At 39.2% G+C, this 24,131-nt stretch overlaps 1 protein-coding gene across 1 annotated transcript; it reads right to left on the bottom strand.

Annotated features, from left to right (window-relative positions):
* Positions 1–1,534: 1,534 nt before the first annotated feature.
* Positions 1,535–21,117, bottom strand: LOC113150011 (serine-rich coiled-coil domain-containing protein 1). The gene is made up of 6 exons (XM_026342379.1): positions 20,786–21,117; positions 14,678–15,698; positions 13,590–14,007; positions 11,092–11,276; positions 4,178–4,268; positions 1,535–1,660 (listed from the first exon to the last, which is right to left on the bottom strand). Exons 2-6 carry the CDS (start codon positions 15,671–15,673, stop codon positions 1,551–1,553), a joined length of 1,800 nt encoding a protein of 599 aa, XP_026198164.1. The 5' UTR covers positions 15,674–15,698; positions 20,786–21,117; the 3' UTR covers positions 1,535–1,550.
* Positions 21,118–24,131: the final 3,014 nt, after the last annotated feature.

The following is a 24,131-nucleotide window of genomic DNA, read 5'->3' as shown; positions in this document are numbered from 1 at the left end:
GAACTCATGTATACTTATATTTGTGTTTGAAATTGACAACCAATGTTAAGATTAACCAGTACTCATTCTATAGCTACACTACAAAAACAGGGTTATGGCAACAAATGTTTGTAGCTCCACACGATAGCTCAGGTCTCATTCACTCTCCCCTTGTTCTGCTAACACAGTGTATCTGACAAGACTGGAAGAGACAGAGCTAGGTCCTCATACTACAACATTTCTACAGTGAATTGAAATGCTGAAGTCCAGGTAAACCCAATCAAACAGAAGGAAATTGGTTTAGAACAACTTGTCTTGACACTGTATATAGAGAGAAATAGCACAAATATTTGTATTTGTATGTGTCGATATGAAAGCTCCTCCTGTGCTTTCACAAACAAGCAGAGAACTGGGACTCCAGTAGAAATTAAACAACCAATGAACTGTCTGATAAAGACCTTGGATGACTTGAAAAGGTTGATTCCCAACTTGCATGATTCACTGACACTGTCTAGACACAGAACACGTCTCACTATTCAGCGAAGCATTCAAAGACTCTTAGAAGTGTGATTAAAAAAACTGTTCTTAGAAAAAAAAGCCAACTCTAAGTCCAGTTGTGTAAATCATTAAATGTCGCACAAGTTGCCCTGCAGTGTCCCTGCAAACAAAGAAGATCACCGCTGGTTTTGTTGAGGGAAAACATGGATAGACAGATACAGTTACTATGGGTGGGAGCAGAAAAAAATTTCAACTCAGGGAATGGAGAGAAAAGCACTGAAAGGTGAAGTAATAATCATGTGCAGACTTATCAGTTACACCACCACAGATGATACCACTGGTGATACAACCCCTTTATTATCCACTGGCTCCATAAAACCAAATAATCCCTATCCATACAGCTGCGGTGTACCTGTGTTGTGTGTGCATCTCTGTGTAGATGTGTTGGCGTGCATGCATTTCTGTATGTGCCCCATAAGACATAACCTAATTCATGATCATAAAGCGAAACAAGGGAAGAAATCAATTCAGATATGGAGCCGTCCTTGGCAGGGATACTTGTACACATACAAGCAGAAGCTCTAAGTGTTCTCTTTCAGCCATCGGCTACTGGAAGACAGAGGAGAACAGAAAGACAACTTGCATATTTATTCAAAGACAAGTTTTTTATTTATTTACTCTTCGTCTTTCTATGCTAGAGTCTCGCCTCATCTCCAAGGGAGGGAAAGACATAAAACGTTATGCATTTACAGGGAAAATTCAAGATCAGCAATTCCTAGAATAGACAATAACCTTCTCTGGTTGTCTCTCACGTGGCAATGAAGTGTATTGTGTAAAAAAGCTATACTGTAGCTATAATGTAATGAAGCTAAGCACTAGAGAGGATAAATCATTCGAGGGCCAAGTTGTAAGTGCTTCAAACTGAGTCGTCCATATGATGCAGTGGTACACACAAGAAGAGAAATATTTGTTGTCATTTACCAAAGTTGTACTGGCAATCTCCAAATAATTGCAAGAGACATGTCTCTATCCCATGCAGAGCACATTCTGTACATAAATGCAAATATACACATTTACCTCTGATGGTTGTCTTTTCCTAGGATGCGATCGCCTGATGGGTCCATAGGGGAAGGGAGCAGATTGAGACAAGAGGCCAGGGACTGGCTGGAGTCTTCTCTGGACACTATGCACACAACAAAACACACATATAGTAGTTTAAACAACTTGATTTTTAAAATGTCAGATTAGCATTTGTTTAAAAGCCTAACCCTGCAACATACTGTATTATAGCCACCAGATACAATACACTTTCTTGTCAAATTGAATTAGAACTAAATAATTCCAGTCAGTATCAATGATGGTACTATCAGCTGTTTAAAAATGATATGTCTACTTTAAATGGTACCTTTGATATAGCAATGTGAAAGACTTGGTGTTAAAGCCAAGTTTTGGCATTTCTTCATGTCTGTGTAAAGGTCCCCCTGCCTCTCTTTCTGTCCCTGTCTGATTCCACAGGGCATGAGTCACAGTAGGAGAAGGAACACAGAGCCCTGCAGCTGAATGCTGCTGGCCATAAATTGCTGTGAAACTGCTTGGTTTTTAATAAAGGCTTCAACAAGCCACCTGAGAGAGGTAAAAATGAGGAGTGCCAATGAGAGTGTGTGGGTGTGTGGGGTTGTAGGGTAGGTGTGTGTCCAGTTATGCATACGTGTACACGTTTAGAACCGGCATGTGAGTTAGCCTGCTTGCATGCGCATGTGTGTATGTGTGTCTTTAAATTGGTTGCTTTAATTTGAGTGTGTGGAAAAACCATACTCTTCCATCACCAGCACAAAGTCTTAGTCCCTTGACTTTATGAGAACAATTCATCAAACCTTTAATTTCATGCTACAGTCTGCAAACCATTAGGTCTAATGACTAAGCATGCACGCCTGTGTGTTAGTGTGTATTAATGATGTTGCCTGCTTTAGCTCTGGCTCAGCTAGTGCCTTCATAAATGTTCTAAATCTCACTGTGTGTGTGTGTGTGTGTTTCTATGGCTATCATTGTGAGGATGAGCTTAAATTTTTAGCTGTTGGACTGAGGACAATTTTACCAAGTGAGGACATTTTAGCCAGTCCTGATAATGAGAAAGGTGTTTAAAGAGCAATTTCAGGGTTAACAATAGGTTTTAGGGTTAGAATTAGGTTTTCTTAGGGTTAGGGTAAAGTTCAGGGTGCGGCTGTTAGTTATGATAGTTAGGGTTAGGGTAAGGCAGTACACAGTAGATTAGCACGGCCTACGCGACAGTAGGGGGCTAGTCAATGAGCATCCTCTAACTGAGTGTGTGTGTGTGTGTGTGTGTGTGTGTGTGTGTGTGTGTGTGTGTGTGTGTGTGTGTGTGTCTGAGTGCTCAGTTCAAACCCATCCTCCTACCCAAACTCTCCAGCTCCCATAAGCAAAGGAAATTCAGTTTATTAGGGCTGAAACTCCTGTTGTAGACTCAACTCCACAGTGCTGCTGAGCATTTCACTTAATTCTACTGCAGCTGTAATATTCTGTGAGTCCATCTGGGACTTAAATGTAGCCTGGAGATACAGAGACTCTAACCTCACATTTACATATAATTTGACTTAGAGATCTGTTAGATAAGTGTCAGAGCTAGACATGCTCTTACACCGCTGCTGTGCTGACAGTCAGACACATACTCCTTGTATCTAAGTAACTTGAAGTGCAGAAATGGAAAGTGACCATTTTTCAAGCTCATGTTTATCCAGTTGAGTCGTTTTATTTATTTGTCATACCCAGCCAAACCCCAGCTGTCCAATTTAATGTGTACATATTGTGTCTTTGCAGTTCGATGTGTGTTAAAATGAAACAAACATTTGCTATCTAAAAATCACCAGAAACATAATCATTACTGACTGAATTCGCAAGAGCTTGCAATTCTTCCCAGTCACCACAATTTTCCTGCAAAGAATCATTAAACAAGAAGTGTGCTTCCAATTTCCAATCATTTCACTTTGCAATGTCTTTTCACAGTAATAAAATAGTGAACTCCTTCTTAAGAACCTTTCATTGTGCATTACTGTGTTAAGAAAGGTTAGTCCCTCTTGACATTTTTGCATGTGATGCGGTTGCAGCAGCCCACCACACACATTCAACATTTTCCTATGTGTTATATTAAAGGAAGCTAGGATTACTGTGTTTGGCACACCATCTTGCACTGTGGCAGAACACAAGCTATAATTCTCCTCTCTGACAGTCACTTTTCAACCATGAGGCATGTCAGGAGGAGTGTGACTGAAATGCCAAAACAACAAAGAAGATAAATCGCTGTAAAAGAGGCAGCTACATCAAAGACGTGGCACATGTTGAAAGAACCAGAGAGAGTACTGGTTTCATGTTTTAAGGTGACGGAATAGAGGTGCCTTAATGAGAAAAAGAGAGACAAGGGCTGAGGAGAAACAGGCTAAGAGAGAGACAACATGCAACCAGAGGGAATGCATAAAAGGATGAAAAAAAATCAGTGACAATAAAAGTATGAGCAGACATTCATTTCAATAGAAGGACAGATATGTGACAAAATCTCTCCTTTCTTTTCTCATCTTTCTGGAGCAACAGTTAAAGAATGACTTTTGGGACACATTTTTAAATGGAAGCTATGAAGCTATAAAAGCTTCAGTGTAGTGGTGCAGATGTCTTGCAGTGAAAAAGTTACCATGGCGATGTCGCTGATCGTCAGAGAGGTCCAGGTCTAACATAAGATCATCTTCATCCAGCTCAGAGGAACCCAGGTTATTCAGAACATCCTGAGAACAACACAAATCCACATATTCTTTTTAATTATTATTTTCTTAACAGTGTGATTAATGCAGGCTATTCTGAAGTCCTATTAAGAAAAATACTTAAGAACCTAAAGCTATGGTCTAAATATGCCATTTTGATTAACGGTTTTAATACAATTTTGGTTAGACACTCATTAATCCAAAAGGTTCTGCAAAAACAAAAACACTAATTAAAAATAGGGTTAAGATAAGTCAACATTACAGCAAATTATCAAATCATTTTCTTCAGCAAGATCCAGGTGGCTCATAACATTCAGATTGCCCAACCAGAAAAACTAAAAAATGTATTAACATTGGCAATAATAACATAGTTATTTTAATTAGGGTATGGGACTTTTTCCCCCATTCTGCCTGCATTTAATGAGATATTTAGTCCCTCATCATTGAATCCAAGCTCATGAAAACATACTGTTACTCTTGTTATGTAGGGATCATTAGGGCTCAGTTTGAGAAAGCAATGAATGTACCAAACGAGGCTGTAGTTTTGTGTAACATCTGTCAGAATTTCCCATGCTTCTCAAGCTAAAAATAGCTGCTGAACAAACCAGAAAAATTCTGCAAATCTACAGTATTTCCTCTTCATGACAAAGAGAGGCAGCCCTTTACTTAGTCAAGTCAAAATTGTATAATCAAAAATTTCTCATCTGCCCTGCAGAGGACAGGGTGTTCTTTGTCAATGAGACATAACTGCACTGATTTTCTTCCTCAAAAGCAGAGAAATTATCAGCTGTAGGAGTGCCCTGAGTATTTTTTCCCTTTATAGCTATAAATCAAATGATACAAATACTGCTACTTGGGTAGCATGTGTAGTAGCATATTCTTTAGCATGTAGAAGAAAAAAAGTTCAACCTAAAAGTTCAGATTCAGGAGGCAGACACCCTCTACTTTTAAGACTAGGCTTAAAGCTTTCCTTTCCTTTCCTGCTTGCTTTTGTACCTTTCAGCTTTCACTTATCATCATTTCATGAATTAAGCCCAAAAAAAAGCTAAACATGGACTCGTCTGAACCCAGAATGTTTCCAGAACGATTTCAGTCCATCTGACATGAGGCCCTGGCCTCTGGCCCTGAGCACTCTGAGGTATTTTCAGCACAGAAGTGATGTATGCTTCCTCCTTTCATAATAAGAGTTTCAGGTTGGATTTCTGGGTGCAGTGTGTTAAGTGACAACCATTTGACAAAGTACTCTCAGGCGCACGTGACAGTATTTATCACATGTTGGTTTTTCATGCAAAGCTGACCCAGGGTTTGAAGGTTGCGCACATTCAATAGAACTTTCTGCCCTTGGCATCTCTTCGCAATTTTCTGTCTCTCTAAACTGTAAAAAAAAGAAGACCTTTGTAATATTGCATTTTGCTAAATGCAATAGAATTTAAAGCAGAGTATTTACTTATATTTATGATTCATTCATGAGTGTACCTGTACCTATAACTGAGAATAAGCTACACCAACGTCAGTGAACATGCAACAAAGCCAGAGTATTTCACCTGTGTCCCCCTGCCTTTAGCGAGCTCCCACCTTTCAACTCCGTAAAAAAACATGTGCTGGTCAAATCAATTTAACAAAGAAAGAGATTTAGTGTTCTTGTGTGTGCTTGTGTGTTTGCATTTGTAGAGAATATTTTTGTTCATGAAAGATATCACATATAGGGTTAAATAAACACACAGTGACAATGTTCTCCAACATAATAATGTAATAATTAAGGAAAACCCTAAAAGTCATGTTTTATGAATGGCGCTTCTCCTTTGGTTGGGTGTTATGAGGTTCTTTTAATGCAGTAAGATGAAGCGCCTTTTGTTTCAGTAACATATCAAAAGTCAATGCTGCCATCTGATGGTCATGTGTGGAAAATCACCTGCAGAAAAAAATCAGCTACAAGCTTGAATATCATTAAAACATTACATTGCCCTACATAAAAGCTGAAAAAAACAACACTCAGTGTCTGTTTATCAGACTCAAATAGTACCTACAGATGCAGATGGAAAAAAAGCCCAATAACCACCTCCGTTCAGTTCTCATTACTGCTGTTTTAAAATAAAGAACCTCACAGCCACTCACCACGTTGATCTCCTAATCTCCTCAATGCTTAGTGGCATGTCTGACAATTCAACCACACCTGTGTGTATGTGTGAGAGAGGGAGAGTGAACGTGACGTGAAGAGAGAGAGAGAAGAATTTCTGAACAGGCACATCAATATTCTTTAAGGCCATACGTACGATAAGTGATGACACTGTGTATGACTGACATTACTTTACTGTTTTTTTTTTTTTTGTTTGTTTTTGGGGGGGGGGGGGGGGGGGGGGGAGATTCGCTTTCCCACTGAATGCTCAGTACAGTAAACATCAGACAAAGACCAGAATATATGTGAGGACAATGCAACTGAATACAAGACTTCAGCTCAGGCATTAAGGCTAATGGCTAAAAGGTATTGGAAAATAAATGAAGGACCATACCATGTGACACTTCTGCACAGAGACTTAATTTGAAGCTAAATTACCCATTTTAATGTGCCCCTCTAGCCACAGAAATGTGTTAATATGATTTTACAACCCAGAGATGTCACCTTTTTACCTCGTTTATGCGTTTTGAGTGAGTATAATCCTTCAGTTAATAGAGATAATATCAGATTCGGGTCTCATTAAAAGATGGCTCCATTTCTTAACTGCCAAGCAGAATGACATACTAAACAGGCAGAAGAGGACGCACGAGCTTCTTCCTGTCCATTAAAAGCCACTGGTTTCTGTTCACACTGGGAAAAATCACATATACAGTCTATGAAAATTACTTTTTTCTTTGTGCTTTAGGGCAGTAAATGCATTAAGATAAGGGGCAAGTGATTTGGCATTGCAGTCAGGTACTATGGCTTCTAGCAGTGGAAAATACACAGACTAACAAATGACTTTCATTCTTTCTGAGCAGACACTTCAGAGCCAGTTGTGTTTACAATGTGCCTAGGGGAAGAAAAGGATTGAATGTCCAGTCAAATCAGAAATCTGTTTATTGAATGAAAAGAAACAGATTTTTACCCGCAACATCGAACTTACTCACATAGCATTTGTTATTTTCAACAACTATCTACTACCCTCACCACAAAATAATTACTCATCCCAGAGCTAAGCAACCATCCTTTGGATATTTAACATGCAACACCATTTGAAATTTAAGCAAGACAGATAGTACTTTTCTTTACTTGGTACTTGTTACTTGGTAACAAATTAATCTATATTTTTACCACGAGGTACACATTTTAAGATCTACAACTTCATGAGATGATGTTTTAACTGAGGCTGCTAAGGTAGAAAACATGACTATAGCCACAACTTATGAGTGACATATCTCAAAACACACTTCTCGCTGTGTCATGTGTGGTCTTGATTCCACAAGGATTAAGTATTAATTACTTGTCAACAACTTTCAGGTGTTCCAGGTTCCTAGCAAGAGGTAAATACTGGAATGGGGTGCTGGATGAAGTGACTACACATAAACATATTCCCTTAATGCCCAAGTACAACCAAAATGAAATTGAATGTTCATGTATAGTATTTGTGCTCTTTAGCCAAATAGCTGCAGGGGGGAAATACATTTCAGTGAGAGACTTAAAAGAAACATGTAAAATCCAGTCCTTAAGGGTCCAAACCCCTTCTTGACTATCAACTTGGTTCATGTACATTTACCATTTAATTACTGTTGAACAGGACATTTTTTAAGATTTGTCCTCACTTTATACTTAATATTACACACAGTAATATTAACAACATTATTTGTTTTACACCTGCGTGATTACCAATCATTATGAATGGTCATGTATTAGTCCTCAGATAAACCAAATAATTTTTTCATTTCCACACTACTCTGTTTTCTACAGGGTTAACATTAAGAAATCTAGCCTCAGAGAAAATGATGTGGTGTGAAATTTCATTTAATTTTATGTGTGTATGATAATCATTACTGCTTTTATCTTTAGGCAAAGTGAACATGCAATGCCCATATTTACAAACATCCTCGCTGTTCTTCCATTTTAAAACTCAACCGTCTGGTTGTGGTTATTACAAATTCTGTCTGAGAGAGGAAGTGAGTCCTTATCTGCTGTATGATTAATACAAGTGTCACTTATGATATCTAGCATTTACAAGGCAACAATCAGACTGGAGGATATGAGAACAAGAGGCACTCTGCATTACAACACTGTCTAGCAAGCTGCCGAGCAACTGTTGATATACATAAGTAATACAGTCAAAGTAAAGTGGATTGCAGCTGAACTCTTGTGCCATATATGTCACTCAAACTACAAAGAAAAGTGCAAATTCAAAGTTGTTCAGCTTGTCCCACAGATAAGAGTTAATTTCTTGAGAATCTCTTGAGTAATTCTTTTTTTTCAGCTGGTACTGAATGTAATCACTGTCAGCCTGCCACAGTATTATCACAGCTGTCAGTGAGAAACTTACAAACAAACAATATTGAAAATGCTGGTAAAATAAATATCTCATATCTTCTCAAAGGGATGTGAAAATAATAATAACAACAGGAATGAGATCACCAAATACTGTAGCTCAAGCAAACTCACCCTAGCTTCACTTCCCAGATGTACCTCACAGTTTATCTTTATAAAGTAAACAATTAGGTGATTTGTTACTGCAAACCAAATCTTTATTTATGTTACAGTAATTATATTTGGTCAGGGATGTAATGACACTGCAACAATAAAGCATATTCACCTAGAATGGCACGCCTCATATGTGTGTTTGCCTTATGCTGATGTCCTTAACAGAGGCTTCCTTAACACATGAACTAGTCAGTCACAGTTTACGTACACTGCCCATTCAAAAAAAAGTCACCATCTGGATTTAACTAAGCAAATAGATAAGAGCTTCCAATTAAATAATTACTGCACAGAGGATTATTTTTCTGTGATGCACCCATCATGCCTAGTGCCTACTGTACAAGCCTGTGGGGGCAGTGCTATGATCTGGGGTTGCTGCAGTTGGTCAGGTCCAGGTTCAAGAACACTATGTGTCCAAAGAATGAGGTCAGCTGACTACCTGAATATACTTAATGGCCAGGTTATTCCATCAATGTATTTTTTATTTTCCTGACGACATATTCCAAGATGGCAATGTAAGGATTCATCGGGCTCAAATTGTAAAAGAGAGGTTCAGGAAACATGACACATCATTTTCACAGTCCAGTCCAGACCTTATCCTCACCGAGAAGACTTTGCACAGTGGTACAACTCTCCCATCATCAATACAAAATCTTGATGAAAAAATAATGCAAATCTGGACGGGAATAGATGTTGAGACATTGCAGAAGCTTACTGAAACAATGCCAAGGTGAATGCATCTCGTAATCAAAGTTAAAGGTGAAGAGTGTGTTACTTTTTGTGTATAAACAATGATCTGACCACTCTATTCTTTTTATCAATACCCTCATTAGCTTTAGTTATGTATTTAATAGAAAAAGAAGTAAATGTTTATTTAGTGTTCCTTTGCTAAAAGTGGTGTTAGCAGTGGTCTTAGTGGTGTGCTAACAAACACATTTCTATGACGCTAAAAGAGTAGTAGTACATAATTTGATCTACCGTTACAAGCTGATGTACAGTCACGAGGAGTACTGTCCTCCTTTACTCAGGCCCATGAAGTGCCCTTGATAGGCCCAGAACCGAAAAGGAAGAGACTGTGCTTTGTTTAGTGAAGTGTATGTCAAGAAGCAGTTGCAGTCTGTAAAGATAGCAACATGCTGTGCGAGCTCTCAGTAGATGCCTATAGTCTTAGTAAAATAAATGGGATTGACTTAAACTAGCTTTCCTCCCACTGAGCTTCCTTGTATGTACTGTACATACACAATAGCAGCTATAAAAACACAAGAGGATATTGCAACAGGATGCACCAGCAAAGCCTTTGTGAACACTATACAGTATACAGGATTTAAAGCTTAAACCCATCAGATGACTGAAGACGTTTTTAAAGTACTTTATCCATCCACACTTAAACTTAATTTCAAAGCTGTGTCTTAAATAGTTTGAAATGTAAGAATCCTCAGAGTCATGTGTATGCAAAACATTACTTTTAGATCTACAGCTACTTAACGTGAGCTTTATCTGTATCGAGTGCAACTATAAATCAACATTACATTTCTCTTTACATTAAATTTGAATAACTTAAATAACTAATCTCAAAAAGAATATGAGAAGTCAGCTTCTGCGTAAATAGGCATAGGTAATTTCAAATAATCCCATTAAGCAAATATGTGTAAATATTTTATAATACAAAGTGAGTGAAAATTCATGGCATTATTTTGTGAATCAAAGTTTAAAAGCACACTCAAGGACACTGTGTCCAGGGCATGAAAACCCCTTTGATATTTTCATGGCCCGAGGCATGTGGCACACTTGGGTACTGGGTGAGATTGGAAAGGATCCCTGATTATACAGTACAGTGACTACAAGCCCAAACAATCCTTGGAGGAGCAGAGAATGTGTTCAGGTCATTTTAATGCTCATATTATGTTTCTTATGTCCAGCAGCATGTGTGACAAGCAGAAAGACTGAAGTGGCTGCATTTCTTTTTAAAAAGTCTCTATTATTGTTGCCATTGTTTTGCTACAGTTTTGGAAAGTGGGGACATTTTGGCCAGTCATCTTGATTAGAACACACACACACACACTCGCAAACACACACTACTGTTTCATACACACTGTTAGTATCTACAAAGTGGAATGTGTTATTAATTATAAAATAAAACATAATCAACAAATCACTCCAAAGTCACATGAGAATATTCATGACACCTACCAGACTTCCCAGTTTGGATGATGAGGAGTTGTTTCTGTGTTTGAGTAGACCACATCCCTCCATGCCTGGGGCATCTCTATGGTTTCCATGGACACGAGGCCCACCAGCCCCCTCTGACGAGGACCGCAGACGCCTCTCCATCCGCATCACCTCGTGATAGGGGCTGACACTGCTACACAGAGAGGCTGGAGGAAAGAAAAAAAATAAGTAGAAGCAAAAAAGAAAAACAGTCCAAAAGCAGTCACATAATTATCTTTTTATTATATTTCCAAGCAGGGAAGAGTCAGTCCTGCAGGGTTTCTAACATAAAACTTAAATCTTGTAACAGCTCTTACTTATTCAGCGTTTTAAGTTGGTATTTAGGCTGTTATATAATAAGTGTCTAATTTGATCTGACAGCCTACACTAAGATTACTGTCAAACAATAAAGCAAACACTGAATTGCTGCAGTTTCGAAGGCATACTATTCAACTTGAGAAATCACACAGTACATTTTTTTACATTTTAGTCATTTAGCAGACGCTTTTATCCAAAGCGACTTACAAGTAGGGTACAATGATAGGCAGTGTGAGTGTGAGGAGGTCTTGCCTAAGGACCCCTACTGTTGGTAGGCCATGGGATTTGAACCCCAGTCTCCCACATGGGAGACGGTGATTTTACCACTACTGTAAATGATCATTTTTGGCTCTGTACTGGGCAACAAAACCCTGAAGATGCCCCTTCTCCTTCCATCTCCAACCATTTACTAGATGTTCAAACCACTGCAACCAGAAAGGAAAATACACCCACAGTACATGGAGCCCAACATACCAGAGGCCCGTTGGCAAAAATGAATAGTTAAATATTGAAATTGTGTTATTGTGAAGTCTAATAAATCCTTTTATCACTGTAGTTTGTACAGTCAGTAGCTTCCACTGCCTGGAAGATAGAAATTGTAAATCAATATCAGCTACTTTCCTGCAAGCATGGATTGAAACTGTGTTTCTGTATATGTGTTTATGTGTTCACAATTTCACAATAACCTAATAATACCACACTAAGAATTTGCAAGCAGATATAGATAGTTATAGAACAAGAGTGTTTGATATACTCAAATGGCACTACGTTAAACTGAGCATGTCAATCATAAATCTGATATTTGCTACAGCAGTATTTACAATTCAATTTGTATAAATGTCCACATTTATAAATGAATTGTACTTATTATTATTCATTCATTGAATATTTTGATATTTTGATCATGATTGAATTTTGGTGATATTCATTAGAGCACAGCTTAAATAAAGTGACATTTCAGTGTTGGCAATAATCAGCTGTAATTGGTCTCAGCAACTAAACTCTGATTCCTAATTACATGGTTAGTTTGTTCTATTGAAATCCTAAAATCCGTGTTGTCTATCTTTTCTCTCTCTTCTGTAATAAATGTAAAGAAAAACATAGTAAGAGGCTGCAGATTTAGGGAGACTTAAATCTGCAATATGTTACAGCAGCTAAAATGGAGTAAGGAGGATAGTATAAATCATCCTTGGTTAAGGAATACATTTTCAATATGACATATACTGTTTCACTCCTGTCAACCCACAAATGGCATTGATTTATTAGACCGAGGCTATGTTATCAGATTAACTGTCTTGAGCGAGTGAGTTTCAAATCAGTTTTAAAAAGTTTCTCTTCTATGTTTTATGATTGGGAACTTACTCAGATTTGATCAAAACTTTAAATTGCCAAACAAGCTGGAAGTTGGGAAGACATTGTGTTGTCCATAAGAGTCATGTAGTAGGTTTCAATCACTAAGGTGAAACAAGCTCAATAATACTGAGCACAATGACACGTTCTTTCTGATTACACCAGTATGCACCTCAGCCGCTAGCTAATTTCCGGGCACAATGTTTTTGAGAGGCTTAGGTAATGAACTCCTAAAGATTTTTACTACCTATGTTGTTCACAATTGCTTACTTGTTCAGTCACCCATAAGAAAGTTAATAATACCAAACATCACTGTATGATCACTTGTTTTATCTATTACATGTTTACCTCCAAACTTGTGCAGATACTCCTGTGAATTTTTTTTTTGATGATTATACAAAGAATACTGGCTGTATGCTGTATGCAAATACTGTATGTTATATCATATTTACAAATGAACACAACTAATTCTTGAGCTGTCACCCTAAATTGTTTTGTGGTCAAACACAGTTGACACAGTTGGTCAAACAAGGTTAGTTACATGAACAACTGTATACACCCACACACACACAACATCAGTGCACAGCTACGAGTTCTTTTGTAAAATAACAAACCTGGTCAACATCGTCATGGAGCCCTCATCACAAAAGTCTGTGTGTCAAGGTGTGTCTGTGTGTTGTTATGCAAGATCGGCCTCATTCTGTGACTCCCAGTGTACTGACTTATTACGTACAATATTTGTGTATGTCTGCAGCTTTGGTTTTGCATGTAAATCTGTGATTTACCTACTACTGCTTGCATGAGTTTCATACCTGCATGTGGTTTCCTCAAGTGAGACGACCTGGGTTCATGGCAGCCACAAAAGCTTCCTCTTTCTTGAAACGAGAGCGTGTTTCTTGTCCTCCTTTCAGATTGCTCTGGGTTAGAGTGACAACCCTCGCTGCGTGCAACACATGCCTCGCTCTCACTTGTGGTCTCTGTGTGGTAACCCGATTTCCTCTCCTCCACCAGCGCCTTCCTTTCCTCTGCTGACACCTCTTCCCTTGCTTCCTTTCTCTCCTCCTCCCGCTCCTTCCTCTCTTCTAGTGATTGTTCCTGTAGAGGTAGGCATTGTACAGCTGTCTCTGGCTCTGAGAGGGAAATGGCAGTCTCGTAGTCTGTGTTGTTGGCTGTGCTGGTGTCAGGGAGTAAAGGCTTTTCAGTGCTGGACTGGGCTGGAGTGAAGAATACCTGGGGAGAGGACATTTATTGAAGTACATGTAAAAGCAGATCATGTTTACACTGGCAACTCCTACTTGGAGAGAACCTACTTCTTCTCATGACAAGCATTTAATAGGATTATATTTGTGTCCTCAGGCAGCAAAGTTTGCATGTTTAGACAGAACAGTTGTACAGTATTTACTCTTCAATGGCCTCAGTAAAGAGCTTTGTCTTCACAACTGTTATAGTTTCCTTCGTTGAGTCTCCTCCTCTACCAAGAAATAAACCGAGAGAGGGAAATTTGTGAGCATAGGAGTGTGAAATGTGGACAGTGGTTTGCAGGCATAAGTTTTTCTTTTTCGTACCTTAATCTTTTAATAAAAGGACATTTCATGGCTAATGCTCAATTTTTATGCCACATTTCACAGATTCTACAATGTGCTCATAAATATTCCTCCTTTATGCTTTTTGTTCATGCAAGGGCACCTGTGGTTGTATTCTCTATACCTGAAGCACTGAGCATCTTTTACACATAAACCCCCTTTTTATTTGTTTATAAGCAGAGAGATAAGTTGTTAAATAATTAGGATTTAGCACACTTGTCAAAATCTTTACGAGAAACTATTTTTAACATGCAACATACGGTACGTCTATACTGAAATACAGATTAAACTATTTGATTCTGATGGAAGCATACTACCTGGGAATTAGAGACAGCTATATTCAAGTCCTCTGGAGCAGGAGGGACGTCGGGTGGAGCTGTGTCAGGAGCCAACCCAGGCACAGAGGCAGGTTCAGGAACTACACCAGATCCAGGGCTGGGGGCTGGCAGAGCATCCACCTCGGACACAGAATCCTCTGTGATGGGGATGAACTCTGAGGGAGTGATGGCTGTGGTTCGGTCCTCTGATATCATAGGGGACTGGAGTGAGCTCTCACCACCGGCACCGAGAAGCTCACCTGGCCATGACCCTGGGGTGAGCCCTCCTTCCCCAGGAGTGATGGTGGTAGAGCTTGGAGGTTCCAGATTAACTTCTGGAGGTCTGTGGTGATCAGAGGTCCGGGAGAAACGGTGGTGAGCTGAGAATGATTTTGGCAGCAGTTGCTTTTTCTGTCGTGATGACCGCTTGTTGTTGTTACTACTGCCCCCACTGTAATCATCGAGGAACCCAGAGTCATCACCCTCATTGGCCCCTGAGCTGCTGATGCAGTTTATAAATGCAATTCGATTGCCTGTTGAAGAGGAAGAGGATGCTTTATCAAAATCCTCAGTCTGAGAGCGTGTGATTTTCTTTTGCTTGTGGCTGCCAAACCCAAATGAGTGGCGTGACTTTGGGCGTCCACCAGCATCGCTAAATCCCGTCGACACTGACGCTGTTATCGTCTGCTGGTTGTTTCCATTTGCATCAGTGGCCTGTGTCAGTGGAGGTGTGAGGTTCAAGTTGATTGGCTGGACACGTGGCTCACTGTTCCGTTTAGCTGAGAAACTGAGGGATGGAGTGCGGAAAATGCTCCGGCGTTTCCCGGTACTGCCAGAACTGGAGTTGGTGCTGGAGGGCGAAGAGGTGTGGACGCCATTCCCCACTCCACCAGAGGACGGAGAGGAGGGAAGAGATTCCTGCCTCTTACTGCTGCTGCGACGGAAGATGGGCAGGCGGGACACAAGAGTGGACCGGCGTGAGCCTGATTCACCCATTTAGAAGCTAAGCCAGGATGGCACTCTGTGGGACCAAATAGACAGAGAGATAAACACTTAATGGTGATGAAAACTGTTTCACACTAAAGATAAATGACAACCTTGTCAACAGTGTTATATTTGGAAAATCTCAGCAGTAATTTAAAGAGCATTTTGAAAAATATATATTTAACATTACTTGAAATTAAAGACAAAGATGTTAAAGAAATAACAGAGAGCTTCTGTGTACAGACTGAAACGAGAAATCTCACTCATCGTATTTCCCACACTAAATGAGTCAGAACAAGTTACTGCTCCATCTTTACACTGCAGATGCGTTGGCTGCAGATGGTGATATCACATGTGAGTACGATTTGTGCTCTTCAGGCCTTGGTAATGCACGTGTAAACAAAAACAGTATTGTTTACTTTGCTGCTGCTAGACCATCTGATCATCTGAGCAGGAACATGATACCGTCACCCTGTTAAGTTTGTGTAATGAAAACATTTCAAAATACACAATCACTTCAAATTTCTAAAAGGCTAAACACAAAATCATTTCCATTTTTTCCTCATAGACACAGAACCATTACAAACCTGGCAACCTGAAGAAGTTTAGACGAGAGACAGTTCTGTTTCTGTTACGTCCATACATTATATACCACTAAAGAAATTTGTCAGTCATCTAGTATTTTTACCCTAACATTCCCTGCCATTAGCTACACTCTAATAAGAAGAAGAATCACTGTTATTTTTTTCCATTTATAACAAAGTAATACCCTAAAGATCAGTCTAAGTTCATGTCCTAGTTCAGTCAAAATGTTATGTAAATAAAGTCTCTGCATGTGATTACTTCAGGCATGACTTCTTTCTAACATGCCTCACACTATGATTAGCATATCTGGCAGCTAAATCATAAACAGACAGGACCGACCCAGAGGGATAGACGCTGTGAGAGGGAAAGCAAAGTTAAAAATTCACCAGCAGATGATACTTAATACAAAGCATCTGTGATAGAATGAATGGAAAAATAAACTGGACGTTTGGACAAAGACACGTTTCTGAGAAGCTTACGTTTCCAGGTCTGTAGAACATTAACTGGCTTCTCTCTCACCTGCACTCACTTTCTTTCATAGTAAAAAAATTGAATTGTAGACTACAAGGCTGTGCCTGATGTACAATAATGTTCATTTACGAAACTCCTTCTACCGCCTCCTTATAAACACTCTACATGCAGTGTTCGCCACGCTGGGGTGCAGATGAAATGGAGAGATTCATTTTGGTAAATACTCACATTTTCATCTTTAACAACTGCACTCCCTGAGCATAACAGTGACTATGTAGTCCTCGTAACATTGAAGAAGCTGCCTTTGTGAGCGCTACTGAAGTGTTTTGTTTTCGATCTCTGTGTAATAAGCTTACATTAACACTCTTTACTGAAGTGGCTTATGAGTGTGTCACCTCCTTCAAGGCAAATTTGATCAAGTTCTAAATACACAGCAATGTAGTTCCTATTAGGTGTCAGGTTACCTCAGGCTAATATTTCAAATGGTGTATAAATATTGTAAAAGACAGAACATTTACAATGAAACATTGGACAATAAAATGATAGACAAACTTGACAAAATTATGTCGCACTTTGCTCTGTCTGTCCTGGATTACGTCAAGATGTCTGTGAGAGTCAACATGCTTTGCAGGTTAGAAGTCTTGTCACACCCATCTCAGACTGCATCACACAACCATTTGACCAGGTCATGGACGTCTGACCTGGTTCATAGGGTGAGGTAAACATCCTCTGACTAATTAGACAGTGATTAAAATAGCTCAGGAACACCTCTGTTATTTATCCTACCCTTCAGGACTAATAAGACAACTTGTTTAAGCAATGGCTTATACTGTAGGTGTGAGGCCCTGTGAGTAGTAAAATGCCATATGGACATTACTTCACTGTACAGTACAGTATGAGGCAGGTAATATGATCCTTTTTTCTTGCTGTTTCATTGAAACACAGAATCACTCAGTGATACCGTGTAGACTACCTGACATGGATTCTGCCCAGGCTAAAGCTTACAGAACGAGATAAAAGAGAAGCAGTACTCCACTGAAGTAGGTGCTAAGTTCCTCATTGCTCGGTCACTGCACATAAAGTGAGAACTACCTGTGTTACAGAGGCAAAACTTCTCATGTCAGTTCTTCTTCCCTTTTCTTACTACTGCTGCTGTAAGGAGCAAAGAGCAGCAAAGTACAAAGCTGAGTCTACCTGATTCCACTTGAATGTGGAACCAGAGTAAAATAAACTAAGCACATTCAGAATGGACTAGACTATTATATTTAGTTTTTAAATCCATAGAGTCCTTTTATATTATTCATTATTATATTTCTGGGTAATATACACAATGGCAATCAGTGCTGCACTTGTGCAAAATTTCTGGCTCTGGATTTGATTTCTGTTGCACCTCCACAGGCGTTGTGGCCTGTTGTGAATTTATAAATAGTTGTTCTTAATAATGAAAGTGGTTACAGTATGTAAATAACTACTGTTATTAGTTAACAATGACAAAAGATAAAACTTGTTCACAGCTGTTAATAGGAGCTGACTGGTAGGCAGCTGCTGACTGAATGAAACTTGTTGACAGTTCCTAATGTATAGGAATGACTGCCCTTCACCATTGGTTTATGTTCTGCCCAAGAACCTGCAGAACTTTCCTTAGCTAAACAACAGAAAAACAATTTTGCCATTGTGGTCAGCAGACACCATCTTTCAGTTTCAAAAACAGGAAACGAATGTGCATGCCCAAACCATGCAAAACTAAGACTATGTTAGAATTGCACTGTTTTGAAACTAATAGCCCTCTTGCCATGCCCCTAATGATTACACTAAACACTTTCAATTCTGCACCGCTGTGTTGTTTGCATTGACTTATCAACATATTATACAGCCTGAGCCTATATAATGAATCACAAGGCTAATATGTGGGTTCTAAATCCCACTACACTTCCACACCCCACTGATTATCTATCAGTTTTGAACAATAAAAGGTGTGTATGGGGTGTGAATTACTGGGTGTTTTCTACAAAACAGGTTCTTGATGGGATCTTTTTCACAACAGTAACCACATATTAGCTATATGCAAACCATAATCACGGAAGAGAGATTGCACATGGCTCCTTATAACTGACTGAAAGCTGAAAACAATATGCTTCTCACATATCAGTCAACATGTTTGTCATTGTGACTAATATGATGGTCTAAGACTACCTTCAACTATTGCAGCACCGAGCCATTAACTCATTAAGGTTAAGTATTTGTTTCAGCCTGGGGGGATATGCTTTTGGAAGTTGTGTAATTCTACAAAAGGAGTTAGCAGGCTCCCATGCTGGCAGGGAAACAACATATTGCCAGACTTTGACTTAACAGATTGATTTTGAGACAAATGTGGCTTTACCCCATTAACTGATTCAAAGGAAACATTCACACAAACTTTAAAGAAAGAAGATATAGAAGACATACATGTATCCACACAGGTGCAACTGAAACTAATCTGATGTAAAATATTTTCACCAGTAACAAGCTTGTCAAAACTACACACCTCTTCTATACCAGCCAGAATACATTTGGTCAAAACAACAGGCTACTTTGAGAAAAATAAATAAAAAAATCAAATAAACCTTTCTGGATGGTCAAATGACAAATGGCCTTTGGTCTTTAGACACTCATGACAACCATTGTGTTTTGGACTCGCCATTATATTGAAGTTTAACAACTGCATGTGATGAAAGGGAAAACTATGTTAGTTTATAGCTCAGTGTTTTGCAACATTCAAAATCACGTGCAAATAGACGAAATGGAAGCAAAACACAAGCAAGCCCTCAGACATCACTTACTGTAGACTGCATTTCAACAGCCTGATGGAAATGAAAATAACAAGCTTTTGTTTGCCAACACATATGTACAGGGGCATAAACCACCAGACCAACAGATAATAACAATATTTTAGTTTAAACAAACACTGAGAAGTCTGTGTCATATATGCAACAGATGCCAATTTAGTTACCTTTCTACTGTTAGAAGCAGATTATTTAGTATTTAAAAAAGGGAGAGAAATCTGTAAAGATTTATGGGATGAATGTGTTATTAATAGGCTATTTAAATAACCACCAAATAATTTGACAACCACGAGGCATTTCTTTTTAATATTCACTGCTAATGACTTTAATCACATGCATGTTTAAACACAAGACCGCCTTTGCAGGCAAGCAGTGCTGTGAATCCTCTGAAGGAGAGCGGTCCGAGGCTATCTGATGGATTGCTTAATCTAATCATAATCACAACTTAGCAGAGCCACAAGTGGTGCGTTCACATTTAGTTTAGTTCCTATTGGCATAAATGAGGAAGTCAAAACATTAGAAGCACCTCTTCACACAATGCACTCCAGATGGACTTCACCATCCACTAGGACTCAATAATAAACATGTAGTAGAAATGTGTTTGGAACAGTTTCAACAAAAAGGAGAGACATGATCAGCTTGCAGGAGCAGACCTGAGGTGTGTGTGTGTGTGTGTGTGTGTGTGTGTGTGTGTGTGTGTGTGTGTGTATGTATGTGTGTGTGTGTGTGTGTGTGTGTGTGTGTGTACCTAATAAAGTGGACGCTGAGTGTATTTACAGTGGTTGCTGATACAGTGGCATCTTGCACAGATTAATGACAGAGGATTTGTTCACGTATCAGTCTACAGCAGTAAAAAGAAATCACAACACTGAACGGGCCTCGGCGTGTTGTTTGTTTGTCTGTGTGTTGTCGTCTGTGCATGAATCATGTGAAGGTGATGATATGATCCCGTTTGATGCGTTTAATGTAGCAGCAGCAGCAGCAGCAGCAGCAGCAGCGGGACACCAACAACTGTCAAACCGAAAGCCGCTCACCGTACGACCGGACCGGACCGGACCGGACCGGACGAGCTAGCTATACCCAGTCACTGCTGTGGTTAATGTTCACTGCGACATGACACCAGCATGACACGGGTTAGCTCTTTATCGAGCTGCGAAAGGTCACCGGCGCTCCGGTGAAACGCTGGAGCCGGACAGCCTAGCAAGAAACACAAACGTCCGCTGACGTCGCCTTAACGTTACGTTACCTTCAGGAGTTCCAGCGTCTGCGTCGAGGCCAGTCACAGCGGGAACCGGCGGCTATATCTGCGGGTGAGAAACCCCCCTGGAGGATGCCTGTAATGGTACGCTGGCTCCGGTAGCACCCTGTGTAGCACCGACGCCAATATTACACCTCACTGACGTGGAGGCTCTGCTCCTCCGTCGTCTTCCGCGTTGCGACGGCAGGCCGCGGCCGTGACGTCGTCTTCCTGCTCCGCCGGCTCCTCCTGCTCCGCGCTGCAGCAGGTGGATGCACCGATCACCACCGAGGTCCAGCTCAGATCTTCTCTTTTACTGTATATTCACACATATAACAGCTGCTTATAATGATAGGATAAACGATAATAAGCAGAGAGAGCACTGCACTTGTATTTTGTGTCTTAATAATAATAAAATCCACTAAATGATGATGTACTGTTATTGATTTATTACCTGTCAGTACACAACATCTGCTCCACCTGTAGCAGATGCTGTTTTTGTTCTACACCAAGTCTCTAGCAGACATTTCCTTTTTTTTTTTTATTAATTACTAGCCTATACAAACACTTTCTTTGTCACATTTTTCACATTGAAAGATTGTATACACTAATTTGAACTAAAGAAAACTGTTACTGAGGTTTCCTGCTTCAGTATTCTTTAGAGGAAGTGTTACTTGTACATGTAGTTGTGTATTTAAAACAGTATTTTTGTTCTGCTATTTCAATTTGAGCATTGACAGGATATTCCCACTCTTATCCTCAGAATCTATGTATTCATCAGGGGGTGTAAACAAACAACAGGAACATATTTCAAATGCTTCAGGCACTAACAGATACTGAGAATGCTGCAATGTCTTTAAAAAGAGAAATTTTAGTCAGTATTTGATGTGACTAGATTATGATAGACTTTTTGAGATTGTGAGGGCCTCACCATTTGTTGCAGAATTGCAAAGTTATTTATTGCTGTCATGCTGCAGAGTGAACTCGGGATTGATCGGTTGCCTCCATGATTGTATTGTGTTATGGATAAAAGTCCAGGTCATTTAAAATGTCTTTCTACGTGTATCACAGTACAAAACACTATCCAAACACACACACACATTGAAATAAATAATGGATGCAGACAACACTGTCAAAAGTAAAGTAAGGAGTGCCATGTATCTGTAAATAGCCATTAGCAACACTTAATATAATACAGAATTATCAGATTATACTATAACCTGCATCACACAAAAAACAAAGGTTTTTTGTGTGATGCAATTTAAGGTACCACACCTACAAGTAAATGGCTGAAGCTACAATGAAGAATTACAAGACAAACACCCTAAACATACAAAGATTGAAGCATTGAGATGCTGAGCTATGTAAATAGTGAAAATCTGTGGTTACATTTAAAATGTGTGTTGTATTGTCTAAGGAATAACAGGGGGAAATCCTTATGTAAGAATAGAAGTGATCAAGATAGAAATGCGATGATTAGTGTTATTGTGTTGGTGTTAACAGCCTGGTTAAATGTCCAGCATGGGCACGCTTGTTAAATTTAACTCTCTAACTGCACACAAAAGTGAACAAGACTATTAAAGAGACCAAAAAGACTCAAAACAGACTCGTTTTATTTGATGAAATCCCCACACAGCAAGTTAAAAAGTGTAGCAGTAACAGAAACCAGAGCAACGGTTGATAGTTTCACATCTTTACAGAGCATACAAACAGAAGACCTATCACTTACAAACCACATCCAAATACTCTGCAGAATACAGGAGGAGACATATTCACTGTCACAAAATTTGTGTTACTGAGGACAACATTTTCCAGTAGTGTTTAAAATCCATTAGTATCAAGGAAACCAGAAGCATAAAGTAAACTGAACTATTAACAGTGCGAGTCTAGGTCTAAACGTTCCCTTCTGTTCTACTGCATTTTTAATATTGCACACAAATTTATTATACACACCTGCAAACAGCTGCTGACATGCTACAGGTTTTAAAGTGCTAGCTTGGAATTAGATTGACAGCCAGCCTGGAAATTTTTGGTTCTATACTAGTTACTGAAAAGCAGTGGAGATTAAGCCTTTTATCACATCTGTAACTCCATACAACAATCAGCAGTTTGTTTTGTAATTTACATGAATACATTCTGCAATGGAAAGAAAACCATGAACCTGCCCCGCCAATTCATTAGTCCGCAGACATGTTTTAAAGATGTTCCACAGTCCTTTTCAAAATGCAGGAATCTGAGTTCAGGTCTGTGAAGAATGGAGTGGAAATAATTGGCAGCAAGACCTCTGAGATTAACATACACTGTCACAAAATCCAATATTTTGTTTAGATACCGGAGAAAGTTTCTGCTAAATGTAGCTACATTTATGTATTAAATGCTTTGTTAAAAATAAAAACTTACAGGTTCACACCACAAAAAACAAGAAAAAAAAAAAAGGTTAGTACCATTTCAAAAACACTCCCAAGGCAGAGGAACAATGTAACTGCGTCTAACAATCTTTTTACAGTCCACAAGCAAACACCCACTAACAACATTTATGATGCACTTTATTTCAGTGAAAATAATATAATCTGCAAGAATATGTACATGGAAGTTAAAAATCAATTATGAAAGAACAGCTTATTATTTGAGATTAAAGAGAAGGCGGAGATATTGAACTGTTATGGACATGGCTGCAAATCAAACCAAACATGTTTTAGTGAGGAAAGGTACAGTAGTTAAGGTTTTCCAGGCCTGATGATAGAGGTAGGAAGCACTGAGCCCAAGTCAGGGCCAGAAACCTGAGAAAACACACAAACACATTACCCTCAACCTCCACAAATCAAAATATACATGAATTTACAAACGTGTCCATGTGCAAGCACTTACACAGTATATGTCTATACACACACACACACACACACAAAAAAAACAAAAAAACAAGTGTGGTTGTCCAGTGAACAGTCCGTCTTGTGTGCTCTTAAACATCTAAGCTGATTTAATCAAAGCCAATCAACCACTTAGGGTAACTGTCTGATAGCCAAACTCACCAGCAAGATACTACTATGCTACACTTCATGTGTCTGCACTGCAAGTTAAGATAGCAAAGGTACTGAACAGTGTGTTTTGTGATAGCACTTTTTGTAAGAACCTGAATGACTACTTTTTTTTTTTTTTATTATGTTTTTTTGTAAGGTTGCGAGGCCACAGAGCGGTGTGTTGCACATAAGTAAGCACCAGAACCAACAGGCTTTGGCCATTAGTGACATTGCATCTGTCAAAGTGATGTTGACTACGAGCACACAGTGTTCTCGACCTGTTAGGCTTTTATTTCAATATGTTGTTAAAAGTCACATTCAGTGCTGTGTAACAGATG

The sequence above is a fragment of the Anabas testudineus genome, chromosome 9 (genome assembly GCF_900324465.2).
Source record: "Anabas testudineus chromosome 9, fAnaTes1.2, whole genome shotgun sequence".
NCBI lineage: Eukaryota > Metazoa > Chordata > Actinopteri > Anabantiformes > Anabantidae > Anabas > Anabas testudineus.
This window is presented reverse-complemented; position numbering and strand designations above follow the sequence as displayed.

What these genes read in the sequence shown, in the direction of transcription:
- LOC113150011 (XM_026342379.1), bottom strand. Translation starts at nt 15,673, where the DNA reads ATGGGTGAATCAGGCTCACGCCGGTCCACTCTTGTGTCCCGCCTGCCC. An exon ending in TAGCTGTCTCTAATTCCCAG is followed by an intron (nt 14,008 to 14,677) that starts GTAGTATGCTTC and finishes TCCTCTCCCCAG; the next exon opens with GTATTCTTCACTCCAGCCCA. An exon ending in CGATCAGCGACATCGCCATG is followed by an intron (nt 1,661 to 4,177) that starts GTAACTTTTTCA and finishes TTGTGTGCATAG; the next exon opens with TGTCCAGAGAAGACTCCAGC.